Source organism: Sebastes fasciatus, chromosome 20 (assembly GCF_043250625.1).
Source record: "Sebastes fasciatus isolate fSebFas1 chromosome 20, fSebFas1.pri, whole genome shotgun sequence".
NCBI lineage: Eukaryota > Metazoa > Chordata > Actinopteri > Perciformes > Sebastidae > Sebastes > Sebastes fasciatus.
The window spans coordinates 15,944,608-15,971,364 of NC_133814.1; the positions used below are offsets into that span (position 1 = coordinate 15,944,608).

The window sequence follows — 26,757 nt, forward strand, 5'->3', positions numbered from 1 at the left end:
TATGACTTTTTTTCTGTAATATTACAACTTTTTTTTCGTGAAGTTATGACTTTATTTTCGTAATATTACGACTTTTGTCTCGTAAAGTTATGACTTTATTCTTGTTAAATTAAGAATTTTTTCTCGTAAAGTTATGACTTTTTCACGTAAAATTACGACTTTTTTCTCTTAATATTATGACTTTATTCTCGTTATATTACGACTTTTTTCTTTGTAAAGTTATGACTTTATTCTGTAAATCTCAGATGCTTTTTCCCTCAATGTGGCCCTAATACTCCGTAGTACATTTGCTCTTTGGCCCTCACTGCATTAGACTTATATTCTATATACTTAGACTATAAACTGTGTTACCTTCATCACAATGCTCAAATGTTTTGTGGCTCCAGACAGATTTCTTTCTTTTTCTTTGCCTAAAATGGCTCATTTGATAGCAAAGGTTTCTGACCCTCTGGGGTTGGTGATGATGAGTGGATGGCCAGGCTAAGGAGGTTTACTGACGCAGGAATTAGGCCCTCTGAAACTGGGAATAGGCTAGCTCCAAGACAGAAGAAATGGCAAGATCTTTACCAGAAGGTAAAACTGTTCTTTAAGTCAAGTTATAACATACACTTTCCGGCTAGTGCATATGAATTTGGTACTTCAGTTGGATTTCTTTCTTTTATCCAGCGCAGAGGGCAGATATCTTTGGTGGAACACACAGCTGTGTTTGTGGATTTCATTCAGCAAAGGTACTGACATATTTTTTTGTTTGACTGACATAACGTTCAAGTAATTGTACTGTGTGCCAATTGTGATCACCATCATCTGCCTATCAGGCTGTTCCCACTGGTGCTGTTGGTACTGGTATGCCCCCAGTACTAACTGCTGCCACCTCCTGTGTTGCCACATCTACATCTGTTGCTCCAACCATTTCAAAACAACCGATGGTGAATATATTCAATGATTCACATGCCCTCTGTGTTTAAATTTGTTTTATGTGTTAACATACTTGGCTGATGAAGCTACAGTAAGTAAAACTATTACACAATGCATTACGCTTTTATGTGTTAGTGTCATGGCGAGGTGCCCATAGTTGAACAAGTGGTCCAACTCAGGATCATTACACATATGCAGTGACATCTGACCTAGCTGTCTCCCTGCAGACAGACAGCTGGACTCAGCCAGTCTTCTAGCATGGTACGTGGAAGGGGGCTGGTCCATCGTGGGACATGGTGTCAAGTAAGAGACAGTTTCAAAGTGTCACAGTCACAGAGCTAAGTTTACCACCAACAGAGACGCACTACCACGACTGTCTGGGAGTCACTGCCAGTCCTTTCACTAAACGGTTTCCTGCCTGCCTGACTGACCTGACTTTTGTTTTTGGCCAACGCTTCTCATTAGTTCACTTCTTCTGATACTTTTCCTGAAGGGTTTTGGGGAAAAGGACAAGCCTTCACCATGCAGTCCTGTGCTAGGTGTGGGTTTGTGGTCTACCCGGCTGAAAAGATCAACTGCATTGACCAGGTAACACACAGAAACATGTGGTGGCAAGAAACTTTTGAGTGTTTTTTGAGCATTTGATCATAAAAATACATTTTAAAATATTTAAAACTACTGTAAAAGTAACAATAAAGTCAGTTTTAACATCGAGGTACAGTAAGTACAGTAAGTATGGCACAAACTTCCAAAAGACCTGAGGCTTTGGATTTTATATTTTTCAATCAACTTCTTTCAGAACACATTTGTCACCTAAATATGGCATAATTTAAGTTATTCCAAGGATTTCTTTGCGTCAAATACACATGGCTCAGTGTGCAAACAGGTGAATGTAATGAAATACAGCATCTGCCATTAAACTGCAGTTTAAAAACACAAAAAGTGTATATAAAATTACTTCTTAAAGTAAAGTTTTTATTGGGCTATGGATCTGAGAATATGTTTGATATAAATTGAGTAACAATATATTACGATCGTTACGTTGTAAAATCTGCAGCATGACAAACATCCATGTAGCTCTGACCGGTTGCTGCTATGAAATGTATTTTTTTTAAAACTTGTGAGATGAAAAGCAAGAGGTATACAGTTTAACATTGACATGAAAGCTATATTTAAGAACAAGTCAGCGAGTCCAGTTGGAAGATGATGCTGTGATTGCTGTCGTTATTTTGGGCCTTGTTCAATTAAAGCTGTCTTATTAATATGATGTTATCAGAAATGACTTGTCCAAGTTTTAAACCATTTCTGTCTCTGCATGATAAACTCCATTAAATTTAGAGATTAGAATCCAGTTTTAATGACCCACTGAAATAATGTGATTTGTTTTTTCCCTCTTTCAGAACTGGCATAAAGCGTGTTTTCACTGTGACGTCTGCAAGATGGTGCTCACGGCCAACAACTTTGTCAGCCACAAGAAGAGGCCGTACTGCTCTGTGTAAGTAAGAAGCACCAGCAACACCTGAATATACAATTTATTATTTGAGCATAATCCCAAAAAACGGATAACAAAAATCTATCTTTAGGGACCATTCTGGTATTAAAATAGATCCCTTTTTTCCATCTATTTCCATGAACTCAAAAGTAAAATGATGACCATTTTTTCATCCCTTTAGACACAATCCGAGGAACAACACATTCACAAGCGTCTATCAGACCCCCATCAACATCAACGCAAAGAAGCAAAGCATGGCGAGCAGTGAGGTGAGATGATGTCACATGCAAAAACACAGAAGCAGCAACATGAGACGAAATATTTCGGCCTTGATCATGAGTCAAGGTGTATTGTTGACAGGCTGACATAAGTCACTGTCTATGCCATGAGTGAAATGACCACTTATCATTGGTCTGTCATGGGATTTCTATAGTATACTAAAATGATTCTAATTTAGTACAACAATATATTTGTGTGGGCACAAAACCCTAAAATGTAGTTTGGAAATGGACAATTCTACTTATCAACTCATCACACAAAACCACCGATGTCCTCACAGACAACTCAGATCTATTAACCTGCAAACACGCATACAATCACAAAGCTCAAGATCAGACCCAAAGCAGATGTATCGCTGTCAGAACAAAAAAAGATATGTGGAAGAGAGATAGGTGGACGGCTGCTCTGAGTCCATGGTGACGGCAGCGGTGTGGAATGGACTTTGCGGCTCAGGTTATTTCTGTTCCTGTGACAGAGGCGAGACAACCCCCTCTGCTCAGCCCACTTTATGCTTCGGGGGGCTAAAATTATACGTCAGGAAAAACAGCCTTGCATCCCTTCCTCTCCTCTGCCCGGCCACCTGTTCCCGTCTGTCTGTGCCTGTCTGTGTCTACGAGTTCATGCAATGTTCTTATGCTTATATTAGCAGTGGGCTAGCAAACTCATCAGCTACTGCTTTATGCCATTAGAGAGCTATATTGATATTTGGTCTGATGGCTGACTTCAGACAATGCTGAGTGACCTTCAACCCTGTCCTCTGAAGACAAAAATCTTGCCTTGGTTAACATGCAGAGCTTTTGTTTTCATTAGTTCCTTGGTGATACTTGACTTGTTTTCAGTTAGCTTTTATACTTTTGCTCATACTAAAAGTTTACACAGAGTTCACATGTGTATTGTTAGCCCTTTAGCGATGATGCTCCAAGAGAAGTCACTCATCAGTTCTGCCTCTCATCGCCTGCTATAAAGCTATTCTAATATTAGTTTTGAACATTTTTAAAGCTTAAAGATCATTAGCAAGCAGCTCAGAGTCACTCATCACTCGGCGCTCCTCTCTGGGTCTTTCTTGGCAGGTCCAGCTTCTTGATTGGAACATCTCAGTTTATTTATAATAGCACACTAATATTATCCCTTCATCTTTAAATATGCGAGCTCAGGTTGTCTGGTTTGAAGCTGACAACGTAAGAATAGAGTGATGTGTTGCTCTGTGGATCTGAAGTCAGGGTAATATCAATGTGGGCTGACAGTCTTTTTATTACTTTATGCTGATTTCATGCATCCAACTCCCAAAGTGGATGCTGTAAACACACGTGTGCATGTGCAAAATGTGTGCTGGCCTTGGCTTAATAATGCTTGTCGTCTATGTGCATTTGTAGCTGAAGTATCGCGAAGATGGTGAGCGCTTTATGTCCACCTTCCACCAGGACATGAGGTCCATGGAGCTGGAGAAAGCTCGCCTAGCCAATCAGATGACCAGCCAGGTGAGCTCCCGGTATAGCAACTGGCCAGTACACCCAGTTAAAGGGAGTTTTAGCCTTAATTCTGATCTTTCCTGAACTTTTTTATATCTTTAAAGCAAACAATCCTACTTATTTTTTGTGTTCCTTGTACCGTTGACCTTCTTTGCAAACAGCAAAGTTATTGTGTGCAGTGATCCAAGGTCTTACTCCAAATAATCAATATTAAGATGTAATCATATTAGATGTGGAAATGTTGGAATGAGGATGATTTCAGTGATCATGGAGGAGAGTAGCTTATTTTAATAGGCTGTCATTGTGAATACATTAAACATCATCTTCTCTCTCTTGTCTGTGCTGACAACTGCGTAGACACAGATTTATTTGCAATGTAGTAAATTGCCACTAGTTACCATCACTTCATAGAGGCTAAGTAAAGCAGAGTTTAGCAAGGTCCATAAGGCATGAAAGGTAAAGTATTACCTGTCTTGTGAATGGCTGGAAATGACCAAGTTTGTCCTCCGTATGATCCAACCAGGCCTTTCAGTCTCAGTCTGAGTTCTCACAGCAGCAGACATGGTACTCAGGCTCGGTGACCAACCAGGAGATAGTAACGATGTCTCAGGCCCAGAAGAACATCAGTGACGTGAGTTCAAGGAGACTTCCCGTATACTATAAAACTTTTGTGTCTTTAAATAAACAAAGAGGCACTGTGGCACTAGTGTGGATTGTGTAAATGGCTAAAAACTCTATTTTGCATCAATATTGGTCAAAATGTCTTGATTGAGTTTGTGATTATTTGGCAGGTGAAGTACACAGAAGAATACGAGCAGTCAAAAGGGAAAGGCAGCTTCCCTGCCATGATAACACCAGGTTACCAGGCTGCTAAGACAGCCAATACTCTGGCCAGTAGCGTAAGTGAATGTCTTTGCTCACACTGTTCCGGACCAAATAGCTCAAATTGAAGCAATTTGTTTATGTGTCTCTGTCAGTGGTTGTTGTGACTTCATAATGAGCCAAATCAAGTTCTTTGTTTTCTTTATTTGCAGCTGGAATATAAAAAAGGACACGAGGAGAGAATTTCAAAGTACACCACGTTTGTTGACCCCCCAGAGGTGCTTCTAGCCAAGAAACAAGGACAAATTGTTAGCGATGTAAGCTTTTGCCTTTCATGATGACTTTATGATACTTATAATGTTGTATCTCACTTTAGACCAAATGTGACTAACAAGACCAGTTGAGTATTACGCAGACGGTCCTATAGTCTTTTACTGTTAACTTAAAGAATCAGATAGGTGTTTGCCTTAATCATTGCTTTTCTTCCTCCAGTATGCCTATACAGAAGAGTATGAGCAGCAGAGAGGTAAAGGTAGCTTTCCTGCACATATTACACCTGGATACCAGATGTCAAAGAAGGCCGGTGAGCAGGCCAGTGATGTAAGTAGACAATATCAAAATGTACACATACATGTATGCACTAATGCAGACTCCTGATCATCGGTTGGTAATGGATTTCATGTCCTACCAGATAAAGTATCGTCATGTGTATGAACAAGAGATTAGAGGTAAAGCCAGCGCTGAGGCAGCAGTAGCTGAAGTAGCTCACGCCAGAGAAAATGCAGAGAACTTCAGCCAGGTGAGGAATTTACTTTCACTGTTTTATTTATGTTTTGATATAAAAGCCTGTTGCAAAATCATGTAGGACGCCACATTATCATATGATGTTTAAAGTTCTTTATTTGCCTTTAATTAATAGTGGACAGAGAATTACAGAAAATATATTAATACAGAGAGACAACAGAGGTTCCTTGTCAGCTCATATAGAGGATAAATGGTGTGTATCTTAGAGCTCCAGGTCACCTGGACACATCTCTTTATTTTGAAGGTTTTTATAGTTTGGGATTCAGGCCCACAATGGTGTGTTAACATGTTTACGGCGTTTTATGAATTATTTGCATTACTTCCTGTATTTTTGGCATTACAAATAAACTATCCTGTGTTTGCAGATTGCCTATACTGAGCAGTATGAGCAGCAGCGAGGCAAAGGAAGTTTCCCTGCCATGATCACTCCTGGTTATCATCTTGCAAAGAAGGCTCAGGAAAATGCGAGCAATGTGAGTATCAACCTGACAGCAACATTAATTTCCAAAACAAACAAACTTAGTGCGGTGCTTATAAACTCTCTAAGTACCATATTTTTGATAGACATACGTACAGTAGGCTTGCTGCAGTAGTAGGTTTTACACGGTGTTCAGGATAGACCGATTACATTACTTGCCAACCGCTCCCACCATCATTTTGCTTTAGTTCATTTTTGCGCATCATTGCCGTGTTATCAATACATAGTTGGACAGAGTAGTAGTCTGATTTCACACACACAGGACGAGAGTTGACCGACAAGATTATGGCAGAGGATTTGGTGTCGAAGCAAAAAGCAAAAGGGCCTTTTTGGCAATACTTTAAACCCAACATTATAAGGGAACCATAACATTAATGAGGTAATCGCCGTGTGGAGGACAGAGCTGGACCTAAGAGGCCAGACACACAGCCATCCAACTTTAAAGATCAAATTAAGCGCTCCACATACATCTTCTATTGTAAAATGTCCGGTCCGGTATAATCGGTGACACCGGTATTGTCACAAGTTTATTAACCGGTGGGAAAATTCCCTCACCGTGACATCCCTAACATACAGTAGGCCCTCATGAGACTTCACTACATCTTTAGGCTAACATTGAAGTAGTTGGGAAGGCTGGTCTGTCTAAAAATGGAGCCTGTATCAATTGTGTAACAATTTGTACCCGTTGTAAATGCTGTCAAAACATAACAGAGTGTAGAGTGGAAGAGCTCCAGCTTCATCCATCATTGGGCCTTGTCACCACTGGGCAGAATGGATGGGGGACTACAATGCGAAAGCCTCACCATGTTGTCATTGTTTAAACTCTCCACACCGACTAAATTAGACTATGTGTGTGCACCACTGATCTCCTGATCCTACAGAAACACAACATGTTGTCCTCCTATATGTACTCAATCATCTTTCATCCCTCTGCAGCTCAAATACAGGAAGGACATAAGCAAGATGAAGGGCACCTCACACTTCCATAGCCTGACGTCCGAGGACAATCTGGCTCTAAAGAACGCCCGAAAGATCAACAAGATTGTCAGCGAGGTGAGTCCGTTTGTGAGTCCATTGTCAGGCTCTCAAGGCAAAGACCAGACCTTCATTCAGTACATTTGCCTTATTTTTTATTTCTAGCTTTTATGACAAAGCATTTCCAGGTAAACATGTTGCTACCTAGTGTGTGTGTTTAAAAGCTTGAAATTGTGGACACACTGTATCAGTTTCCAGCAGACATGAAGCCACCGGACTTACATGTTCGGCATCTCTGACATGCCTATCCGGTGTGGTCACAGCTTACTTTCAAGGCCACGGGACATCCCGTCAAACTACTATTACCTCACACAGTAATATGACGCCTTCAGAATACGACAAATTTTTGCTTGTCTGTGACCAATGTTCTGATTTAGCTTGAATGCTTAAAGGTGACAAAAATCTCCCTGAGTGGTATTTTAGTGGTAAAGCTGACAAGTTAAATGGTGTTGTGCTGTCATTTCGAAGCTCAGCAAAAAATATTTACGACTAAAGGTTTGTCTCAGTGACTCTTGAGTTATGACCGAGTGTCAGTGATGGTGACTGATAGGCGGCAGGCACTTTATATTTAGCACATAACAAAGTGCCACAAAGGAAAAGCTCTCTCTGTCCAACAACAAAAAATGAAAAAATATTACAAAGCAGCTATTGTAATTTTTTATATTTTCTAATAGGTGGAGTATAAGAAGGACCTGGAGAACACCAAAGGTCACAGCATCAATTTCTGTGACACCCCACAGTTTCAAAATGCAGCTAAAATGGCCAAGTTCACAAGTGATGTAAGTATGACGATCAACATCATTTATTTCACATTGTTGTTTTTATGATATAAATATGTATTTGGCCTTACTCTAAATGTCATAAGGGCAAATATGTGGATATTATGGTTATATTAGACAATCCTGCATACTGATTGTTCTTCATCTTTTCTATATACTTAAAAGAACAAGTACAGAGAGAAGTACAGCGACATGAAGAACCACTATGAAGACTCAGGAATCGATAAGAGGACCATGCATGCCATGAAAGCCAGGAATCTTGCCAGTGATGTAAGCCTTGTTTTTCATGAACTTAAGATAATATAGAAATTAAATTTATAGATCTATGAAATTTATCAATGCCCCAAATTGGTTCTGTTTCGATCCAGTTTAGTATTCAAGGGATATCATGACATTTTGGATTTTAAATAGCTATTCTCTTTCACCTGCTATTCTCTTTAGCTGGCAAAAAAGCGTAAACGGGATCAGTGTTATATTTATTATATAATCCATGGACAGATGTTTACTTTAATTTATGGTTGAAATATGAAACTTGACAAAAAATAGAATAACTGCTGTGCCAGTAATATCACTTTATAATCTTCTTGTAAATTCCAGATTTCTTATAAACAAGGCTGTGAACAGGAGCAGGGTGAATACAACTACCCCGCCACCCTCACACCAGGCTACCAAAGCCAAAGGAAACTGGACCCACTAAAAGACGTGAGTTTTCTTAAGTGTCTTTCTTTTATTTACCTATAGGCATAACGAAAAACATTACAGTTGTCAAAAATCTTTTTCTCAGGTAGGTGAATCATGTTATTTAATACATTTGTAATTTGTAAAACGTGTTTCCTATATGACTGCAGAAGAACTACAGGCAGCACATCGACAAGGTCAAGTACAGTCAAGCAACAGACACGCCTGAGATTGTTTTAGCGAAGAAAAACGCCCAGCTTGTCAGCAATGTAAGTAAAGCATTTTAACAACATGATTATGATAATGATCACACCAACTTCATCAGCACTTTTCAGCTGCACACTGTTTGAATGTGTTATTCATTTGTCTTCTAGCTAAATTACAAAAAGGGCTATGAAAAGACCAAACATCAGTACACACTATCCCAGGACCTGCCCCAAATCATAACGGCCAAAGCCAATGCTGCCTTGTGCAGTGATGTAAGTTAACACAGACACTTTCTCACATGTGCATGCACACGTTCATTCACATGGTTACAGAAAAAACACTTCTCATTCTTCAAGGGATAATTTGATCATTTCAATTTCTTACTCCAGATCAAATATAAGGAGGAATGGGAGAAAAATAAGTCTAAATCCTGCGACATCGGTGTGGACGACCTGAGTGTCAGAGCAGCCAAGGCTTCCCGTGACCTTGCCAGTGATGTAAGCAAACTCTTCTCCACTGCAAGGGGATAAGTGGGTTTGATCAAATGTAATAGCTGGCAAATGAAATTAAGTTAGATGTGCATGTGTTTCAGATTAAATATAAAGAGACTTACATGAAGAACAAGAAGGCAGTGGGGGTCAACATGAGCGACTCCAGGACGCTGCACTCTCTTCAAGTGGGCAAGATGAGCAGTGATGTAAGCAGAATTAATCACAGACATTAAAATATATATATATATTTTTTAACACATATAACACTTATTGCAGCTGCAGCATATGTGCTGACTCAATCCTTTTTTTTTAATCGTCACCGCTTCAGATTGCGTACAAGAAGGGCTCCAAGGAGAGCCAGGGCCAGTTCAGCCTTCCACTGGACATGATCAACCTGAGCCACGCCAAAAAGGCTCAGTCCCTTGCCAGCGAAGTGGATTATCGCACGAAGCTGCACGACTACACCGTCATGCCTGATGACATCAAGGTCCAGCAGGCCAAGAAGGCGTATTCCCTGCAAAGCGAGGTGAGAGCCCTTGTCTGTTATTTAAATGGTAATTGCCATAAGAAAATTTTTTCCCTTGGTTAATGACTCTTTGTGTTGCTCCACAGAACCAGTACCGTTCAGACCTGAACTGGATGAAAGGAGTGGGCTGGGACACTGAAGGGTGTCTGAACGTTACCCAGGCCAAGAAAGCTGGAGATCTGCTAAGTGATGTCAGTACAATTGTGTGTGTGCGTGTGTGTGTGTGTGTGTGTGTGTGTGTGTGTGTTTGTGTGTGTGTGTGTGTGTGTGCGCATATTTCACTTTGCTAATGAACTTTACACTATATTAGACACACTGTTTATCTACTGTATGTACTGCCTCACAGACTAAATACCGTCAGAAGGCAGACAGCATCAGGTTCACCCATGTGGCGAACGATCTCTCCATCGCACACGCCAAGAAGAGCCAGGAACTGCAGAGTGACGTAAGGTCTTCACATTAAAACTGTCATCATACACATTTAATTTAATGGCGCACTCTCATATCATACTGTATGTCTATCGGATTCTGATTTCCAGCTGTCGTACAAAGCCAACACAGAGCAGATGATACACCAGTACACCATGAATAAAGATGAGCCCCTCTTCAGACAAGCAAAGGCTAACGCCGACCTTCTTAGTGGGGTAAGTTCAGTGAATTTCATCGAAATGAGCAGATATAAAATAACACTGGCGTATGCAAGAGCTTCACAATGTATCATATTTTTATAGTTACAACAATATGAACTTTTTTAAGCAAATTATAGACTTAAATCTTTGTTTTGTAACATCTCTTATCTTTGCAATATCTTCAATCAAATTTATCACACATTGCATATGTATACCTGTCTCTGTTGCATCAAGTATTGGACATCATAGTTGTATATGAAAGCTCCTGAACACCCATAGTCACGCTGGTGTTTTCAGTCACAGTATGTAGCTTAATTAGACCTATTCTCAGGACAGTGATAGCTTGTTTTGTTGTACCTATTAGGGCTAAACAACCTATCTGGTTATGATTTTTAGGAGTCCATAGAGTTTGGTGATATCACATAATTCCCGGCATAGCTCCACCCAATATACACCTGACTGGAGGCTCATCAGCCAGAGTGATTGTAAATACTTGTGTGGGTGTACAGAGCCTTACGTGTTGCTTCATATACAGTGGTTAAATTTTTGCTCACGTTTTTCTAATCTGCTGAAATATATGATGTCTGGTGCACTTCAATAATGTCTTTGCAAAAATAGACTGAATTTGTCTTTTAAGAGAATACAATAATGGTTTCTTGATCAGTGCACTTAAACTACCATGATGCTCCTTCATTTATATGTAAAGATGATAATGATGATCATGCCCCTTCGCTTTAATTATGGCTGGTCAACAATTAATGCTCAGTGCTGATGAGGAGGTTTCCATGGTGATGTTGTGTTCTGATTGCGTGACCTACTACTGATTCAACATGTCCTGTGTATGGTCGTAGGATTCTTGCTTATTCAATGTTCCCATCAGGCATAAAATAAAGTTGATTAACCAAGGACTTAGTCCATTAAAAAGAAATTAAGAAACTTAGATTAATATTGAAAATCAACAAATTGACGTAATGCACTTTAACTGTTTAGAAGTTTTCTCAGCATTAGACCCACACAGCCTTTCTGTCTGTATGAAGGCAAGGTAATACAGATTTCTACTTTTTCCTTTTTTAGAAAGTGTACAAGAGCAACTGGGAGAAGCAGAGGGAAAAAGGCTTCGAGCTGCGCTTGGACTCTCTCTCTATACTCACCGCTAAAGCCAAAAGAGACCTGGCCAGTGATGTGAGTTATTCTAAAAGCTGTACCACTTTTTGTGCAATAATGTCTAAAATATTTTAACTTTAATATCTGCAGATTACCTGGAAAAAAGGCTTTTTGGTAAAACCACTAATATCTTGTCTCCTTGCAGGTCAAATACAAGGAGAAGTATGAGAAAAACAAGGGCAAGGTGATTGGCATTAAGTCTGTCAGCGATGACTCTCAGATGGCCCACTCTGCTCTGGCCACCAAACTACAGAGTGGCCGCCACTACAAGAAGGACTATGAGGACACTAAGAACAAATACAGGTGAGGTTCTTAACCCTGATGGAGCCACTTTTAACACATCTTGGTTTCTTCAGACCCAGATTTAATTGATTAGGGATAAGGTCACACTTGAGACACCAGGTGAATACAGTTAACTGTAGTTATATAGCTGGTAAGATAAACAGGAGAACTATAAATCACTGTGTGCTGTGATGATTTAATACCTCAAGAACGTTTTCTAAAAGAGGTAAAAGGTTTTAATTCAGCCTCAAAGTCATTTTTAGAGGTAGGAATCATAGACTCTTTCTTAAAACATAGATGATTACATTCTAATAGTTATATCTGCATTATTAGCAAATTCATCAGCATTGAAAATTGCTGACATTGCGGCCAATAACCTGCCTTACGTTCATGCCAGCAGTCATTTTGACTAATTTCAAAAGGTTGCAAGCACTTAGACACTTTGACTTACAGATAAGATTTGCTGAGGCAAAAGTCCCCACAGGCCTTCACCTTGATAAAGTCCAAAGCGAGATGAAATGCTTTGGTATGCTTATTTTTAAGTGGGAATGACCCCAAAAACCAGAAAGCATTGCTTCAGCATAAAACCACCTTAAATCTTGTGTTATTTAAACTCCTCATTTAATGTATGAAACCAACCTCTTCCCCAGCATTTATCTGGATATGTTGAACATCAGCCATGCCAAGAAGGCTCAAGACCTGTCATCCGAGACCAACTACAGGACTTTCCTCCACGAGTATACGACTCTGCCCACTGACAGGAACGTCGCCTGGGCTAAGAAAGCCTATGAACTTCAGAGCGATGTAAGTCTCGCCGTTAGACATTCAAATAACGGCTTGTTTTATGCTGAAAATGATTAATTCGCTGCAGGACTGTAAAAAGTGAAAGCTGTGTGTTGTCTGTGTTTAGAAACAGTACAGGTCAGATCTGAACTGGATGAAGGGCGTCGGCTGGGAGGCCTCAAAATCTCTGGATGTCCAGCAGGCGAAGAAAGCCGGGGATCTCGTCAGCGAGGTAACCTCCAACCCTATGACCAAGAATGCACTTCTGAAATCAGCTGCAGGTTAAAAGATGACATTATGGGTCATTAAAAAAAGAGAAATGTTCTCACTTGCATGGTTAAACGCTAACCCACAGCAACAGTTCATTAACATTTCCCTCATTTATGGTAATTGTATTTAAACCAATTACCATGCAGCGTAGGATTAACCACACTCAAGTGCTATTTATAACTAGAGAACTATGTAGGTAAATTAGAACAGAGAGCATGAGAAAGTGATAAGCGCGATTGTGTGACATGTGACTGGAAGGCACATATGTAGGTTTACAGCTGAGGTCAGAGTGTATTTAAAGAGCCGCGGACCATTCCTGTTCTCTAGAAACTGGGTTAAGTACGAGGACTACACCAGGCTATAACAAGAGACCAGCCTGATTACAGTAACTAAAAAAGATTAAACTTCACTAATTAGGCCTCCATCTTTCCGTGGTTCTTTCTCTTTAATAATTATTTAGGTTTGTGGGTCCACGTTGCCTACATTATAGAACTTCTAAGGGAAAGCTGTGAAGCATCCCCCATTAACGCCAAGTGTCCAGTTTCCTAAAAGCCTCTTGGTGCCCAGATCTTCTCAGTTCAGTGTGTGCATGAATTGGAAACGGGGCCCAGCATCTTCATCATGGAAACTTCAAAGCTCTGATATCTTATCTGTTTATGAACCTCGAGTTACATTCATATTTAAAATGAGAAGACATTTTGAAAAAAGACATCACAGATAACTAATGATTTAAGAGCCAACTCCTTCCTAAACCTTTTACCTCTTTGCTGCAGCACCCTTCTTATTCTTTTTTTTAAAATGCATTCAAATGGTGCATAAAGATATTTCTGTGACACATCTAGTGCAGACTGGAATACACTCTATTCATAACCTCTTTATAAGAAGTCACTTATTTTAAGTGTCATTCCAGTCAGGGTTACCAACATTAGACCATGAAATGACAGACGGTACACAAATAGAACAGAGCCTTGAGTTCCTCCTGAGCAGACTCCTATCTATCTATGTATCTACGTATCTACTCTATATTTGTCTATCTTACAAAAAATATTATATATAATTATTTAATTTGACCTGGTAGTTAATTTGTTAGTACAGTTGTTTGTGATGATATTGTGCCCTCTACTGTTCATCAAATGCATGTGCACTCATCTCACTATGACTTGTCTTTTGATATTCATCTCTGGCATTTTTTATGTTTTGTTTTTTAATCTAGAAAAAGTACCGTCAAGGTGTGAGTGGTCTGAAGTATACCAGTGTTGAAAACACTCCAGAGATGGTCCAAGCCAAACTCAGCAACAAACTGGCTGTTGATGTAAGCTGTCATTTGTTTAAAGGAACAGTGTGTAACATTTCAGGGGATCTATTGGCAGAAATGGAATATAATATTCATAACCATGTTTTCATTAGCGTATAATCACCTGATAATAAGAATCATGCTTTCGTTAGCTTAGAATGAGCCCTTCATATCTACATCGGGTCATCATCACGGAGTACGCCATGTTGCTCCGCCATGTTTCTATAGTAGCACAGAACGGACTAACCAAACTCTGTCTCTAGAGAGAGCCTCTCACATTTTTACGTTACCTGAAGGCCACCGTAGTTCTTTGACACACTTGTGAAACTGCGGTAACGTGAGCCGCAGAGTGCTAAACCGTGGTACCGCCACTGACCATATGACTTCCGTTGCTCCTAATGTAATGTTATTATGGTAAGGATGGCCTCTGAGCGAGGTGAACGGCGTTACCACGGTTTTGCACTCGGCGGCTCACGTTAACGCAGTCTTGGAAAGGGAGGAGAGAGCGGAGGGGTATTTAGTTGGTTGCAATCTGCAACCACACCACAAGATGCCGACAAATTCTACACACTGTACCTTTAATGCACCAGATAAAGTATGCAACTTAAATGCAGTACATCTGATGTATTTCTGTCTATACGAATATTATGATTTGTCTCATCTTGCTAAAGATGGTGATTTGTTTTTGTAAATATGAGTTATACAAATAGACAGTGGTAAACCGGATGCTCAGCAATGCCTTGCTTTTCTTCTTCACAGAGGTTGTACAGGGAGAAGGGTGAAAGCATGAAGCACAACTACACACTCAGCGGAGAGCTGCCTGAGATGGTTCAGGCCAAGCTCAATGCTATGAACATCAGCGAGGTAAAACCACACGTGAAATTCATCAAACAGCCAATCAATCAATCCCTCCAGTCCACTGCTTCTGTGTGTGACGTCTACCATGTGGAGCTGAGTTTGTACATCTATGCATTTTCAGAGCTGTTACAAGGAATCTTGGACTAAGTTACGTGATGGCGGTTACAAGCTGAGTCTGGATGCCATACCTTTCCAGTCTGCCAAAGCGTCTGGAGAGATCCTCAGTGATGTGAGCTTACAACTTCTTGTTCTACTGTCATGTCATGGCCTAAAAGATATTTGTCTGCATAAGTTGCAGATTAGTTTGAAACACAGAAAGCCACATTTTCAACAACATTTAAATCCTGTTTTTATAATGACATTAACACCAGGTTACTTATAATTACATGATGTTATTAATTTTAGTTTTGTTTAATTGACTAATCAACACACTGGTGCCTTGATGCATTTTACACAGCATCTTACTACAACATCTTGAAAGTGAATCATTTGTAATTTCAGCAAAAGTACAAAGGAGAATTTGAGAAGAGCAAAGGGAAGATGATCGGACGGGGACTGCAGGATGACATGAACATCACTCACTCGGTCCACGCCAGCAAGTTACAGAGTGATGTAATTGCTTCTTAATTTGGGGACATAAAAACTAATTCAAATGATATATTATATTACAAACACTCTCTCCCTTCTCCCTTTGTCCCTCTCCAGATCAAGTACAAGCAGGACTCAGCGAAGGAGCTCTCCAAGTTCCACCTGCCCATGGACATGCTGGAGGTCTCCCACGCTAAAATGGCCCAGTCGCTGGTCAGCGATCAGGACTACAGGCTGACCCTGCATAAGTACACCTCGCTGGCTGACGACATGAAGGTGCAGGCGGCCAAGAAAGCGTACGCTCTGCAGAGCGAGGTGAGAAAGATCCATCTGTGATGTATACTTTTTCAACAAATGTTTGATTAGTTGGGTATTGATTTTCATGTGTGTGTTTGTGACAGAAACTGTATCGCTCTGACCTGAACTACCTGCGTGGTGCAGCCTGGATCGCCACCGGGGCTCTGCAGATTGAAGGCTCCAAGAGGGCCTCAGACCTCATCAGTGATGTAGGACATCTTTTTCTTTCTTCTTTTTAATTCCTTTTTCAATTTGTTTAGTATACATACAGTACTCAATGCTGCTCTTGCCTACATGGAGGTTTAGATCTTAAAAAGTCCAATCTCCTGTATATAATCATGGACATACTGTATCTTGTGTGTGGATATTGTCATTTTTGGGGGATTTTGAATGTTGATTTCCTTGTTAAGAATGCAAAACGTTGACTTGTTTTACTTTGAAATCTACAAAGACTTAACAGAGACTAACTGTGTTGTTTCTTTTGTAACAGAAAAAGTACCGTCAGCAGCCATACAGCTTCAAGCACACGTCTGTCGCCGACTCTCCAGATATCATCCACGCTAAACTCAGTGGACAGCTCACAAATGAAGTGAGACATTGAGCTTATAGTTTTAGTTCTGTTCTAGTAACCTTCCTCAGGATGTTCTATTTTTTATTTGCTCAATTAAGTGAATCCTGTTGTTTCAATACTACACATCTGTTTTCTCTCTCTCTCTCTCCCAGCGTTTGTACAAAGAGAAAGGGGTGAACGACAAGCATAACTACACTATGACATCTGAGAGACCAGAGATCACGCAAGCAAAGATCAATGCAGCCAACTTTAGTGAGGTAGTTCAAGTACCTGTGACCTGTGCACCGTACAATATACTGTAGACTTCTCTTTTCACAGTGTGTGTTATTTTAAGGTTAATGATCGTTGGTTGTTTGTCTCTCTGCTCTCCAGATCAAGTACAGAGAGTCCTGGCGTACGCTGAGGGCTCAAGGCTACAAACTCACCATGCAGGACATCCCCTTCCAGGCTGCCAAGAGCTCCACAGGCATCGCCAGTGATGTAAGATCACACTACACTTAAAAACATGAAGTAAAAAAATAAAAATAAAATATCTACCTAAACTACAGCCATTACTTCTGTGTCTCTGCAGAACAAGTACAAACACGACCACCTGCTGGAAAAAGGGAAGCACATCGGGGTCAAAAGCGTCTTGGAAGACCCGCGTCTCCTGCACTGCCTGCAGGCGGGCCGGCTGGCCAGCGACCAGGAGTACCGCAAGGACGCGCTGACGACCAGCGGGCAGTACCACCTCAACCAGGACATGATTCACTTGGTGACGGCTAAGAACGCCCAGGCCCTCGCCAGCGAACAGGACTACAGGAAGAGGCTGCACGAGTACACGGTGCTTCCTGACGACATGAAGGTCAAGTGGGCCAAAGCGGCTTACGACCTGCAGAGCGAGGTGAGAGGTGTGGATGAGGAAGGGGAAAATTACTGATATGATTCAACTTGACTGACACATTTTATCGCTTTAATGTCTAGAAACTCTACAAGTCAGACCTCAATTACATGAAAGGAGTGGCCTGGGACGGTGTGGGTGCTCCTCAGATGGAGTCGGCTAAGAAGGCTGGAGAACTTATAAGTAATGTGAGTAGATGTGGCAAATGCTATATAAAATACATCTCTATTATGATTGCATGAAAGGTTGTAGCCAGGACAGCCTGCACACCTTACCAGTCTCAAAATATTATGACCAGAAAGCAAAAATATATCTCTTTTTGTATGTATTCAGTTAACTGTTCAGTTGTCCTTTCAGTACATTTTATTTTGTTACATGACGGTCTGTTTCAAAGAGAAACCTTTGTTTATTTATTGTTTTGTTGGCCTAAAACTTTAGAGCGGCAACGATTACTTGCTTAGTTGTCAACTATTAAATTAATCACCAACTATTTTGATAATCGTTTTATCGATTTGAGTAATTTTTTAAGAATAAAAAGCAAAAATTCTTTGATTCCAGCTTCTTAAATGTGAATATTTTCTGGTTTCATGACTCTTCTATGACAGAAAACTGAATATGTGGACAAAACAAGACATTTGAGGACGTCATCACAGGCTTTGGGAAGCACTGATCAACATTTTCTGACATTTTATTGACCAAACAATTAATCGATAAATCAAGAAAATAATCGACCGATTCACCGACAATTAAAATAATCATTAGTTGCAGCCATATAAAACTTGACCAATTAAAAAACTAGTTTTTAATTAAAAAAAGGCTAAATGGAATTTCTTCTGTAATATTTCCAACATTTTGGTGATATATTTGACTTTTGGAACCCAATTTAACTGGAAATTGTAATATTGCACTTTAATTTTCCACTGATCACATCTATTTTTTAAAGACAAGTTCACTGAATTTAGCCTACAGTACATTTCACTTTAAAGTCTCAGCCTTAGTATTTCCTACTGTTTAAGTGTGTGTGGTCTTCCTTCATGCAGAAGAAGTATCGTCAGCTGCCGGACAGCCTGAAGTTCACCTCAGTGACCGACTCTCCTGATATGGTCCACGCTAAGGCGAGCTATCAACAGTGCAGTGAGGTGGGGTGAAAAGTTAAACGTGCTTACAAAATCATTCAGTCTCATTCTACGTTTCTGTTGTTCTAAATGTAAAATCCCAAAAATTGTGTGATGCTGATGACAATGTTGATGATATCCTGCAGAGGCTGTACAAATCTGGAAGGAACGATGACATGCACAAGTACACTTTACACTCAGATGATCCAGACTTTGTCAGAGCCAAGATGAACGCCCAGCAGATTAGTGATGTAAGGCAGATACATTCTCACAATCCTAAATACAAGCAAATCATTTTAAATCCACATCAAAAAATGTCAATATCACTTTGTGATCTTTAAAATTCTTCTCCCATGAAGAAAGTTTACAAGGCGTCTGGGGAGCAGGTGAAGACGTCGGGCCATGACCTGAGGCTTGATGCTATTCCCTTCCAAACGGCAAAGGCCTCCAGAGAAATTGCCAGTGATGTGAGTTCATGTGATGGTCCAGTTTGTGACAAGATTTGAGTCCATTCAGTCTTTCTTGAAGCACAAATTAGGATTTATTAGCAGCACCTACTGTCTATGCCTCTTTTTATTTTTTAAAAAGTACAATCATTAATCTTGAATTTACACCTTCTACTAAGTGCTTAATTTATCAGTCATTTCCAAGATGTTATGTTTACAGTCCCCGTTTTTATTGCAACACAAAAATGATTTGCTACAGAGGTTGGAAAGTTTTGCTTATGTATTCTGGCATAATCAAAGTATTTAACTAATTTAAAGGCAGAGCATTCAGAAATAGCTGCATGTAATTTTAATCCCTAAAACTACATTTAGTCACAACAACATGAATTAAGCTATAAAAGTTATCCTGAAATGTAAAACTGTATTTTTCTCCGTCCCACAGTTCCGCTACAGGGAATCCCACCTGAAGGAGAAGGGCCAGCAGGTGGGGCTGCGCTGCGTGGAAGACGACCCTAAGATGGTACACTCTCTGGCAGCCAGCAAACTCCAGAGCAACCTGGAGTACAAACGCCAGTCCAAGGAGGACCGCGGCCACTACAAAATGCACGCCAACCAACCCGAGTTCCTGCAGGCCAGAAAGAGTCAGGCTCAGGCCAGTGACCTCACCTACCGCAGCAAGCTCCACGACTACACCTGTGACTCCGAGCAGCTCAACGTCAAGCACGCCAAGCAGGCCTACAAGCTGCAGAGTGATGTAAGTCATGCTGCATGTAGAGTTTATTGTAAAAAGGGTTTTCAAGTGGCTTTGTTACAGCCAGTGTCATCATTTAATTCACACTTGTTCACTTTAATTTGAAATGTGGCGAGAGGGTAACTCCACCTCAACCAAGTATCTTTGTAGGCCTAATGTGTGTCTAATTGTTGCTCGCTTTTGTTGCAGGTGAACTACAAGTCAGACCTGAACTGGTTGAGAGGAACGGGCTGGACCCCTCCCGGCTCCCACAAGGCCGAGCTGGCCCGCCGGGCTGCAGAGCTGGGGCTGGCGGAGGGAGTCACCGCTGATGAGGCTATTGCAAATTATCAGCACATGATGATGGTGAGGGAACATGAAATCTAGTAATTGACTATAAATAAACTTTACAATTCATGTACAATATAGTGTGCAGGTTCTTTAAAAATTAACTTTTTCCATGTTGTTCTTTCAGATACATCGCCAGCAGCAGATGGAGCAGCAGCAGATGGAGCAGCAGCAGATGGAGCTGCAGCAGCAGCAGCAGCAGACTTCAGAGCAGGTGGAGACCAGCGAGGAGATTAACCAAGGCGTCAACATGGACGCCATGGAGGTCCTCCACGTTAAGAGGAAGAAGACCATCCAGAGCCTCCAGAAAAAGTCCACCACCACCACCAGCACCAGCACATCCTCGTTCAAATCCATGGAGAAGAAGTCCAGCACCACCTCGTCCTCCTCGTCGGCTGCCCTCCAGAGTACAGTTAAGACGTCCATGACTAGTAAAGCTGCTGCGATAGAAAACGCGTAGATCAGAAGAGTTTATAGATAGATATAGATATTGTACGTTAAAAAAAGGCCACTTTCAGAAAGTGGCATTTGTGGTATATATTTTGATGAAGTGACTCTGTAGTTACATGAGATGCCACACTGATGTCAAACGGAGCTACCGTAGGGATTAAGCATGTTGAATCAGGACAGGACTTGTCAAGTTAGTTAAAAGGATTGTCAATGTATGTGGTGAGCAAAAGAGGAATTCAGAAAGAAACTTTATTATCAGATTTATTGCAAGGTATTTTTAGACATTTTATCAGAACTTGAATGGGTTAAATCGCCTCTAAAGGACCACGTTAAACACCAGTTCAAGCAAAAACATCAAGAAACTGAATTCAGGTTGTTTCAGGACAAAAGTGATGCCGTTTGAAATATGAAAAGGAAAGTTTGCAATTTGTATATTGAGTGTGTTTAGAAGATGGCCAGCACTGCAGAGGATGTTTTCATCATTTCTTTTTTTTTTAATCTTTAGAGACGAACACAGGCTGCAAGTTCACGGCACAAATGTTGTCACAGCCATGCAAAGCAATGCAGTTTTCTTACAAGGTCTGCTAATCTAGCGCACTTTGAGCTAGGCTCAGTGAAGAAAGAAGTATAGGCCGACTGAAATGATGTGTCTGGCAGGTTCAGCTTTCGTGAGTTCGTATCGGTGCCCCCTTTTTAACTCAAAGCTGGGCTGGGAGTAAATGCTTGGATTTATCGCTGATCAAATAAACTGTTTTTTTTCAAGGCAAACTGAGCTGTCGTCTGTCTTTCTTTTCAGGGAAGAACAGCGCCGGAATTATTGAACTAATGTAGTTCAGTTCATCTTGCTTTTGATCCAGCTGGAAAATGCGTGCACGTTGGCGTAGACGCCGGGCTTGTTCCTCTCAGCACAGCCAAATCCCCAGCTCACCACACCGGTGATGTAGTTTGTGCCATTTCGCTCACACACCAAAGGTCCACCTGAGTCGCCCTGTAAAGTTAGAAAGATTAAGTTAAGAATATAATATTTCCTGTAGAGGGCCACTGATTGTACACACGTGTAACACAATACTGATGCCAAAAAATTTATCTAAAACATATAATCTTAAAGTTTGAATCACCTTTCCCTCATTTAATACAAATTGTTGCATTTAATACCAGTAGCTTCGAAGGCAGCCATGTTTTGAGCCAGATTCTTCACATTCGTAGACATACACACCTGACAGGAGTCGATGCCCCCCTGCAAAGTCCCTGCGCAGATCATGCTGCCGTCCAGTCGTTTTCCGTAGACCTCAGGAGTTTCGCACTTCTTATCAGAGATCAGGAAAACACGAGCGTTCAACAGCTGGGGGCTGTACCTCTCTGAAAAGTGGAGGTCAAAGCGAATTTGAATGAGAGTGAGAAAACAAACTGACACAAACAACTAAATGGGCTTTTTTTTCATGGGAGTCATTTTGACATGTCACAGTAAAAGCACAGGTTCCCCAAGTCCCCAAACTTTATGGAAATGCAATACTGAATTCTTATTTTACCAAAAATAATCTGTTTGTATAAAAAGGACTTAATTACGGGTTTCAGTGGCTCCCCATCCAGAGATCACACACTCCTTTCCAGCGGGGAAGACCTGGTCTGGTAGGCACACTGTTTTCACAAAGCGAGTTTCCTTGGCGCAGTAAGGGCTGTCCGTAACTTTGAGTTTAAGCAGCGCTACACAGGAAAACAGCACATACAATTGGCATTAATCATTTGATTCATTGACTAATCAAATCACTTTTCTATAAATGCTTCTCAAAGCATTTAAATTATGCATAATCAGGAAAAATAATGATATGAAATAAGCTCAATTAATACTGTAAAACTAATAAACAAATGAGTTGAAGGTTTGGATTGAAGTAATGTAAGTTTAACTATAAACGGTGCATTGTGTATACTGTGTATGAGTTTTATTATATCAGCTAGAGGCCTGAAAAGATGCTTCACACTAGCCAAATCTGCATTCTTATCTCCGGTGTATGGTTTATCCAGATTGAAAATTATATTAATCTGATAAAAGTGACAAACCAATGTCGCTGTAAAGAGCGGCCGGAGTGTTCCTGTAGTTCTCATGAACAATGGATTCTATTACTGGGATGGTCTGGTCCATCTCTTCCTGTATGTTGATGTTCACTCCTCCCAGCACCACTTGGTAATCATTACCAGATTCACTGAAGGAAAAATAAGTTAGTTTATAGTAGAAAAATGAATAAATTGGGAAAATGGCACACAAAAGAAATGGAAAAACCTACACGCAGTGGGCAGCAGTGAGGACCCAGCAGGACGAGAGCAGGATCCCACCACAGAAGTGGCCAAACGGAATGGTTGTGTCTTTGGGTCTGGTCTGCACGGACACCTGCCAGGGGTGGGCGCCGGGGAAAGACTTGCTGCCCCCAAAAATCCTGCTGTTGCGAGGAGGCGTGGATGTAATCCCACACTGGGAGAACTGGGCAGGGCCTGGCAGTGGTTGGACTGGTGTGGGTGGAGTGGCTGGGACTGAGGAACATCAGAGAAGAGTGAGCACAGTGCGGACATACAGCACATATATACTGTGTGTGTGTGTGTGAGTGTGTGTGAGATCACCTTCAGTGCACTTCTTGACTTTGCAGTAACCCCACTCCAGGCTTCTTTGCTTTTTAATGTAACACCAAGGCTTGTCATCCCCATCTGGGTTCCTAAAACGTAGAATAAATAATCTAGATTACAGAAATATTTCTTTTGGGAGTAATGAGGTTAATTTAATTTTGTTTACATCCTTTAACAGATAGCCATGTTTGAAAAGTACCTGAGAGAGAAAGTGTTGAAGTTTGCTGATACAAAGGAACAATCAGTGTTATATATAAAACAAGTGATTTGTTATCAATAATCATATAAATTATTGATTGATTATACCTGCAGTGGTTGTTATATTCCAGTCCAGTAAAGTCTGAGTACGTGGAGAAAGGATCGTCCCCGTTTAACACAATGAAATGGGAATGCCAGTCCAGACACTCCTTCCCGTCTTCTGTCATACTGACGACACCCCTGTATGTCTCTCCATCTCCCACATAGCAGTCAGTGGAAGCTATAAATGCAAGAAGATTGTGTGAGAAGAAAATATGAAGTGAGCTCTAAATCTCGAGTCATTTGATTTTTTTACTTGCAGTGGAGCTGAAAATTATGATGTGTTACAGAAAATATGGACTGCTGAGGAAGGAAGTTAGGTTTCCTGTAATAGATCGTAATCGTTTGTTTCTTTTTTTCTGTCCTTTATGAAGTATTTACCAATTTCACAGAACTTCCCAGTATATCCATCAGGACATAAACAGCGCAAGCGGCGGTTCCCTTTTGTGCAAGAGCCTCCATTCTGGCAAGGATTGGGTTCACAGGCGGACGTTGGCACTGATACAGACAAGACAAACAATATAATAGTGCACAATAGCAGGGCTGTAGCAAAGGATTCTGGGGCCCTCAAAGAAGATTGGCCACCCCAGTTTTTTTTTTCCTGCTTGTACTAAATGTAATGTCCTGCTCAATTTGTCTAATTTGACATCTTGTGAAAGATTGGGTTTGTGATACTCACATGTCTTGCAGTCGGTGCCTTGGTAGGGAGGTCTGCACTTGCACTCATAATACGGGGGTTTCTTTACATTGAGGACACAGGTACCGTGACCACATCTGATGTTCTCACAAACATTTCTCACTAAATAGTCAAAAAAAGTCATCAAGAGTAGAAGTTAGAAGCCACGTGTAAACCTTGTGCACAAGTATTAAAGAGGACCTATAATGCTTTTGTGCTTTTTCCTTTCATTTAGTTTGTTATATTGGGTTTTTTCTGCATGTAAAAGGTCTGCAAAGCCCGAAGTCCACGCCAAAGGGAGTTACTCCCCCCCCCCCACAGAAACACTGCTCCTGAACTGCCTGAAACACCTTGCTTGAAGTCCCGCCTTTTCTTCCGTAACGTGGTGATGTCACCAAGTAACACATTTGCATAATACATGCCTAGTGGCTAGCTTGGCACGCAAAACAGGGCGTTTCAGACAGAGGGTGAAAAGAGGTGCTGCAGCACAGCCGGTATGAGAAAAATAAAGCCCTTTTTGAACATTAAAGCATGTAAACATGTTCTGGTAGTAAACCTCAAATGCAAGTATGAACCTGAAAAGGAACATAATAGGTCCTCTTTAATATAAACAAAATAGATTTATACGCCCAAAATAACAGAATAGTAACTGAGGCTTCAAATGAAATTTATAGATAAATCAGAAATTGCAGCTCTGTTGCTTTACAAAATAAACTTATCATAAAGCCAAGTTGGGAATTCCTACCTTTTTGGCACCTCTTCCCTATGTAAGGCTCAGAACATGTGCATGTGAATTCTGTATCGGAATTACTTTGGCACGCGGCACCATTGAAGCAAGGGTTTGGATCACAAACATCTGGTAAAGGAGGGATAAAGAATGAATCTACATGTTGAGAGGTAAGATGGAGACGCAACATTTACATTCACACAGAGTTTTACACTTACTGGACTCGTCCATGAGGTCAAACAACCAGTCATTTATGTCAAAATAAGTGCCTGGGGCGTCGGTGGTGTAGTCATACCCATAGTCAACATCTGCCAAGAACAGAGAGCTGTTTAACAAAAAGCAGTCCGTACAGACTTTCACCAAAATTAATCAAGAAAAGAACAAAATTCTGACTTTACGGTAAAGCTGTACAAGCAATTTGATGCAAATGTACTTACTAATATTACTTAATACTCAGAGTTTAGTTCATATTCCTAGTAATATTAGAGTTTATACAAGCCTGTTATATACTGCAGTAGGATAAAGTACAGGATGAAATGACAGAGGAGTTAGAGCTAAAACTACTCTGTAAAGTGCATTAAAACCACATTTTGCATGTCATAGATAATCATCCACAATTATGTCTCACCTGGAAATTAAACTATATTGTTATGTAAAAAAAAAGAAAAACAATAAATTATTATATAATTAAAAATAGCAAGTAACCAAATAACCAAAAGTCAAATAAAAAAACATATCACAAGATCCAAAGAGCTGGCTGCTAAAATTGCAACTAAAAATGTAGTTTCAACTGTTGCAATTGCAATTGTCTTATATAGGAAATAAAAATAAAAACATAAATTAAAATAATATGAAGATGAAGCGTGTCACCACATAGATCAACTGTAGAAAAGATTCTTACAAAAGTCATCCAGCTGAAATGACAAAATCACAGCGGAGAACAGATCAGCAATTCTTCTTTAGCTTATGAGTCAAAATAAAAATCATCCACTGCTGAATAATTCATTCATATATATTGAGAAACTTACATTCGGGTCATGTCCATGTGCACTGAGCACGCTCAGGCTTATTATGAGCAGGGCCCCTGTGGTCAGCATGGTGCTGTGTGTGAAACTCTCAGCCCAATGTAGGAGAGTGAAGATTCAGAGTTTGACTTTAATACCAAAAACCTCCTCGATATCCAACTCATACTTGTCAATCTTTAGCCAGCTGCATCGATTCTGTGGGAGTTTGTGTGTTTTAGGACATTGCACATCTGTTATGCACTGTGGTTTCATTTATTGAACCTTGTCTTATTTGCTTATATATAGTGCAACTTTAACCTCTCTGTCAGCAAATTTCACTTTGCGTCCATTCAGGTAATTCAGGTGATTAAAATCGACAGTATTGTTTGCAATTATTTTGAGTCGTTTTTTAGATATCACACCAAGAAAAACTAAACTAGGATTAGGCTTTCATTTGTTCATGCCTGTGGTACTCCTCAGGCCACTTCAGGCTCATGGTGACAGTATTATGCAAGAAACACTGCGGTGGAATGAATATTAACCGCAATTGTGTTCAGAACTTTAATGTAATTTCCTGTTTGTGTTTATTTTAAGATTACATTGGACAAGAAAATACACTTGCAGCTCCATCTAATACTATAGAACTGTTATCAAGAAGATAAGACATATAACGCTGACAATGGGAACACAAAATACTAGTAATATCACAATACAAACAGAGCTACTCTTTAATATGGAGTAACCTGTATCAGAAGAT

The 26,757-nt window shown here is 40.4% G+C and overlaps 2 protein-coding genes across 10 annotated transcripts; one reads left to right on the top strand and one right to left on the bottom strand.

The window, feature by feature from the left end:
• Window positions 1-56: 56 nt before the first annotated feature.
• On the top strand, window positions 57-21,452 carry nrap (nebulin-related anchoring protein). Of its 7 annotated transcripts, none has more exons than XM_074619318.1 (47): window positions 63-573; window positions 667-728; window positions 816-926; window positions 1,143-1,218; window positions 1,409-1,503; window positions 2,316-2,410; window positions 2,589-2,676; window positions 4,060-4,164; window positions 4,679-4,786; window positions 4,947-5,054; window positions 5,190-5,294; window positions 5,470-5,577; window positions 5,669-5,776; window positions 6,147-6,254; window positions 7,196-7,312; window positions 7,969-8,073; window positions 8,239-8,343; window positions 8,671-8,775; window positions 8,922-9,020; window positions 9,126-9,230; window positions 9,348-9,455; window positions 9,551-9,655; window positions 9,778-9,975; window positions 10,062-10,166; window positions 10,322-10,420; window positions 10,515-10,619; window positions 11,679-11,786; window positions 11,914-12,071; window positions 12,701-12,854; window positions 12,961-13,065; window positions 14,317-14,415; window positions 15,157-15,261; window positions 15,377-15,484; window positions 15,757-15,867; window positions 15,961-16,158; window positions 16,245-16,349; window positions 16,631-16,729; window positions 16,864-16,968; window positions 17,084-17,191; window positions 17,283-17,594; window positions 17,675-17,779; window positions 18,632-18,730; window positions 18,853-18,957; window positions 19,066-19,173; window positions 19,595-19,906; window positions 20,093-20,248; window positions 20,358-21,452. In XM_074619318.1, exons 4-47 carry the CDS (start codon window positions 1,209-1,211, stop codon window positions 20,688-20,690), a joined length of 5,487 nt encoding a protein of 1,828 aa, XP_074475419.1. In that variant the 5' UTR covers window positions 63-573; window positions 667-728; window positions 816-926; window positions 1,143-1,208; the 3' UTR covers window positions 20,691-21,452. The 7 variants fall into 7 exon arrangements, with proteins under 7 accessions (XP_074475425.1, XP_074475419.1, XP_074475420.1 ...); XM_074619319.1 differs by having other exon boundaries at window positions 1,147-1,218; XM_074619320.1 differs by having other exon boundaries at window positions 672-728.
• LOC141758174 (hyaluronan-binding protein 2-like) lies at window positions 20,916-26,163 on the bottom strand. 3 transcript variants are annotated; one of them, XM_074619325.1, is made up of 13 exons: window positions 26,025-26,163; window positions 25,898-25,910; window positions 25,215-25,304; window positions 25,015-25,125; window positions 24,273-24,392; window positions 23,975-24,091; window positions 23,603-23,774; window positions 23,294-23,385; window positions 22,963-23,206; window positions 22,739-22,881; window positions 22,247-22,384; window positions 21,897-22,039; window positions 20,916-21,668 (listed from the first exon to the last, which is right to left on the bottom strand). In XM_074619325.1, exons 1-13 carry the CDS (start codon window positions 26,091-26,093, stop codon window positions 21,513-21,515), a joined length of 1,608 nt encoding a protein of 535 aa, XP_074475426.1. In that variant the 5' UTR covers window positions 26,094-26,163; the 3' UTR covers window positions 20,916-21,512. The 3 variants fall into 3 exon arrangements, with proteins under 3 accessions (XP_074475426.1, XP_074475427.1, XP_074475428.1); XM_074619326.1 differs by having other exon boundaries at window positions 25,867-25,910; window positions 26,025-26,149; XM_074619327.1 differs by lacking the exon at window positions 25,898-25,910 and having other exon boundaries at window positions 26,025-26,120.
• Window positions 26,164-26,757: the final 594 nt, after the last annotated feature.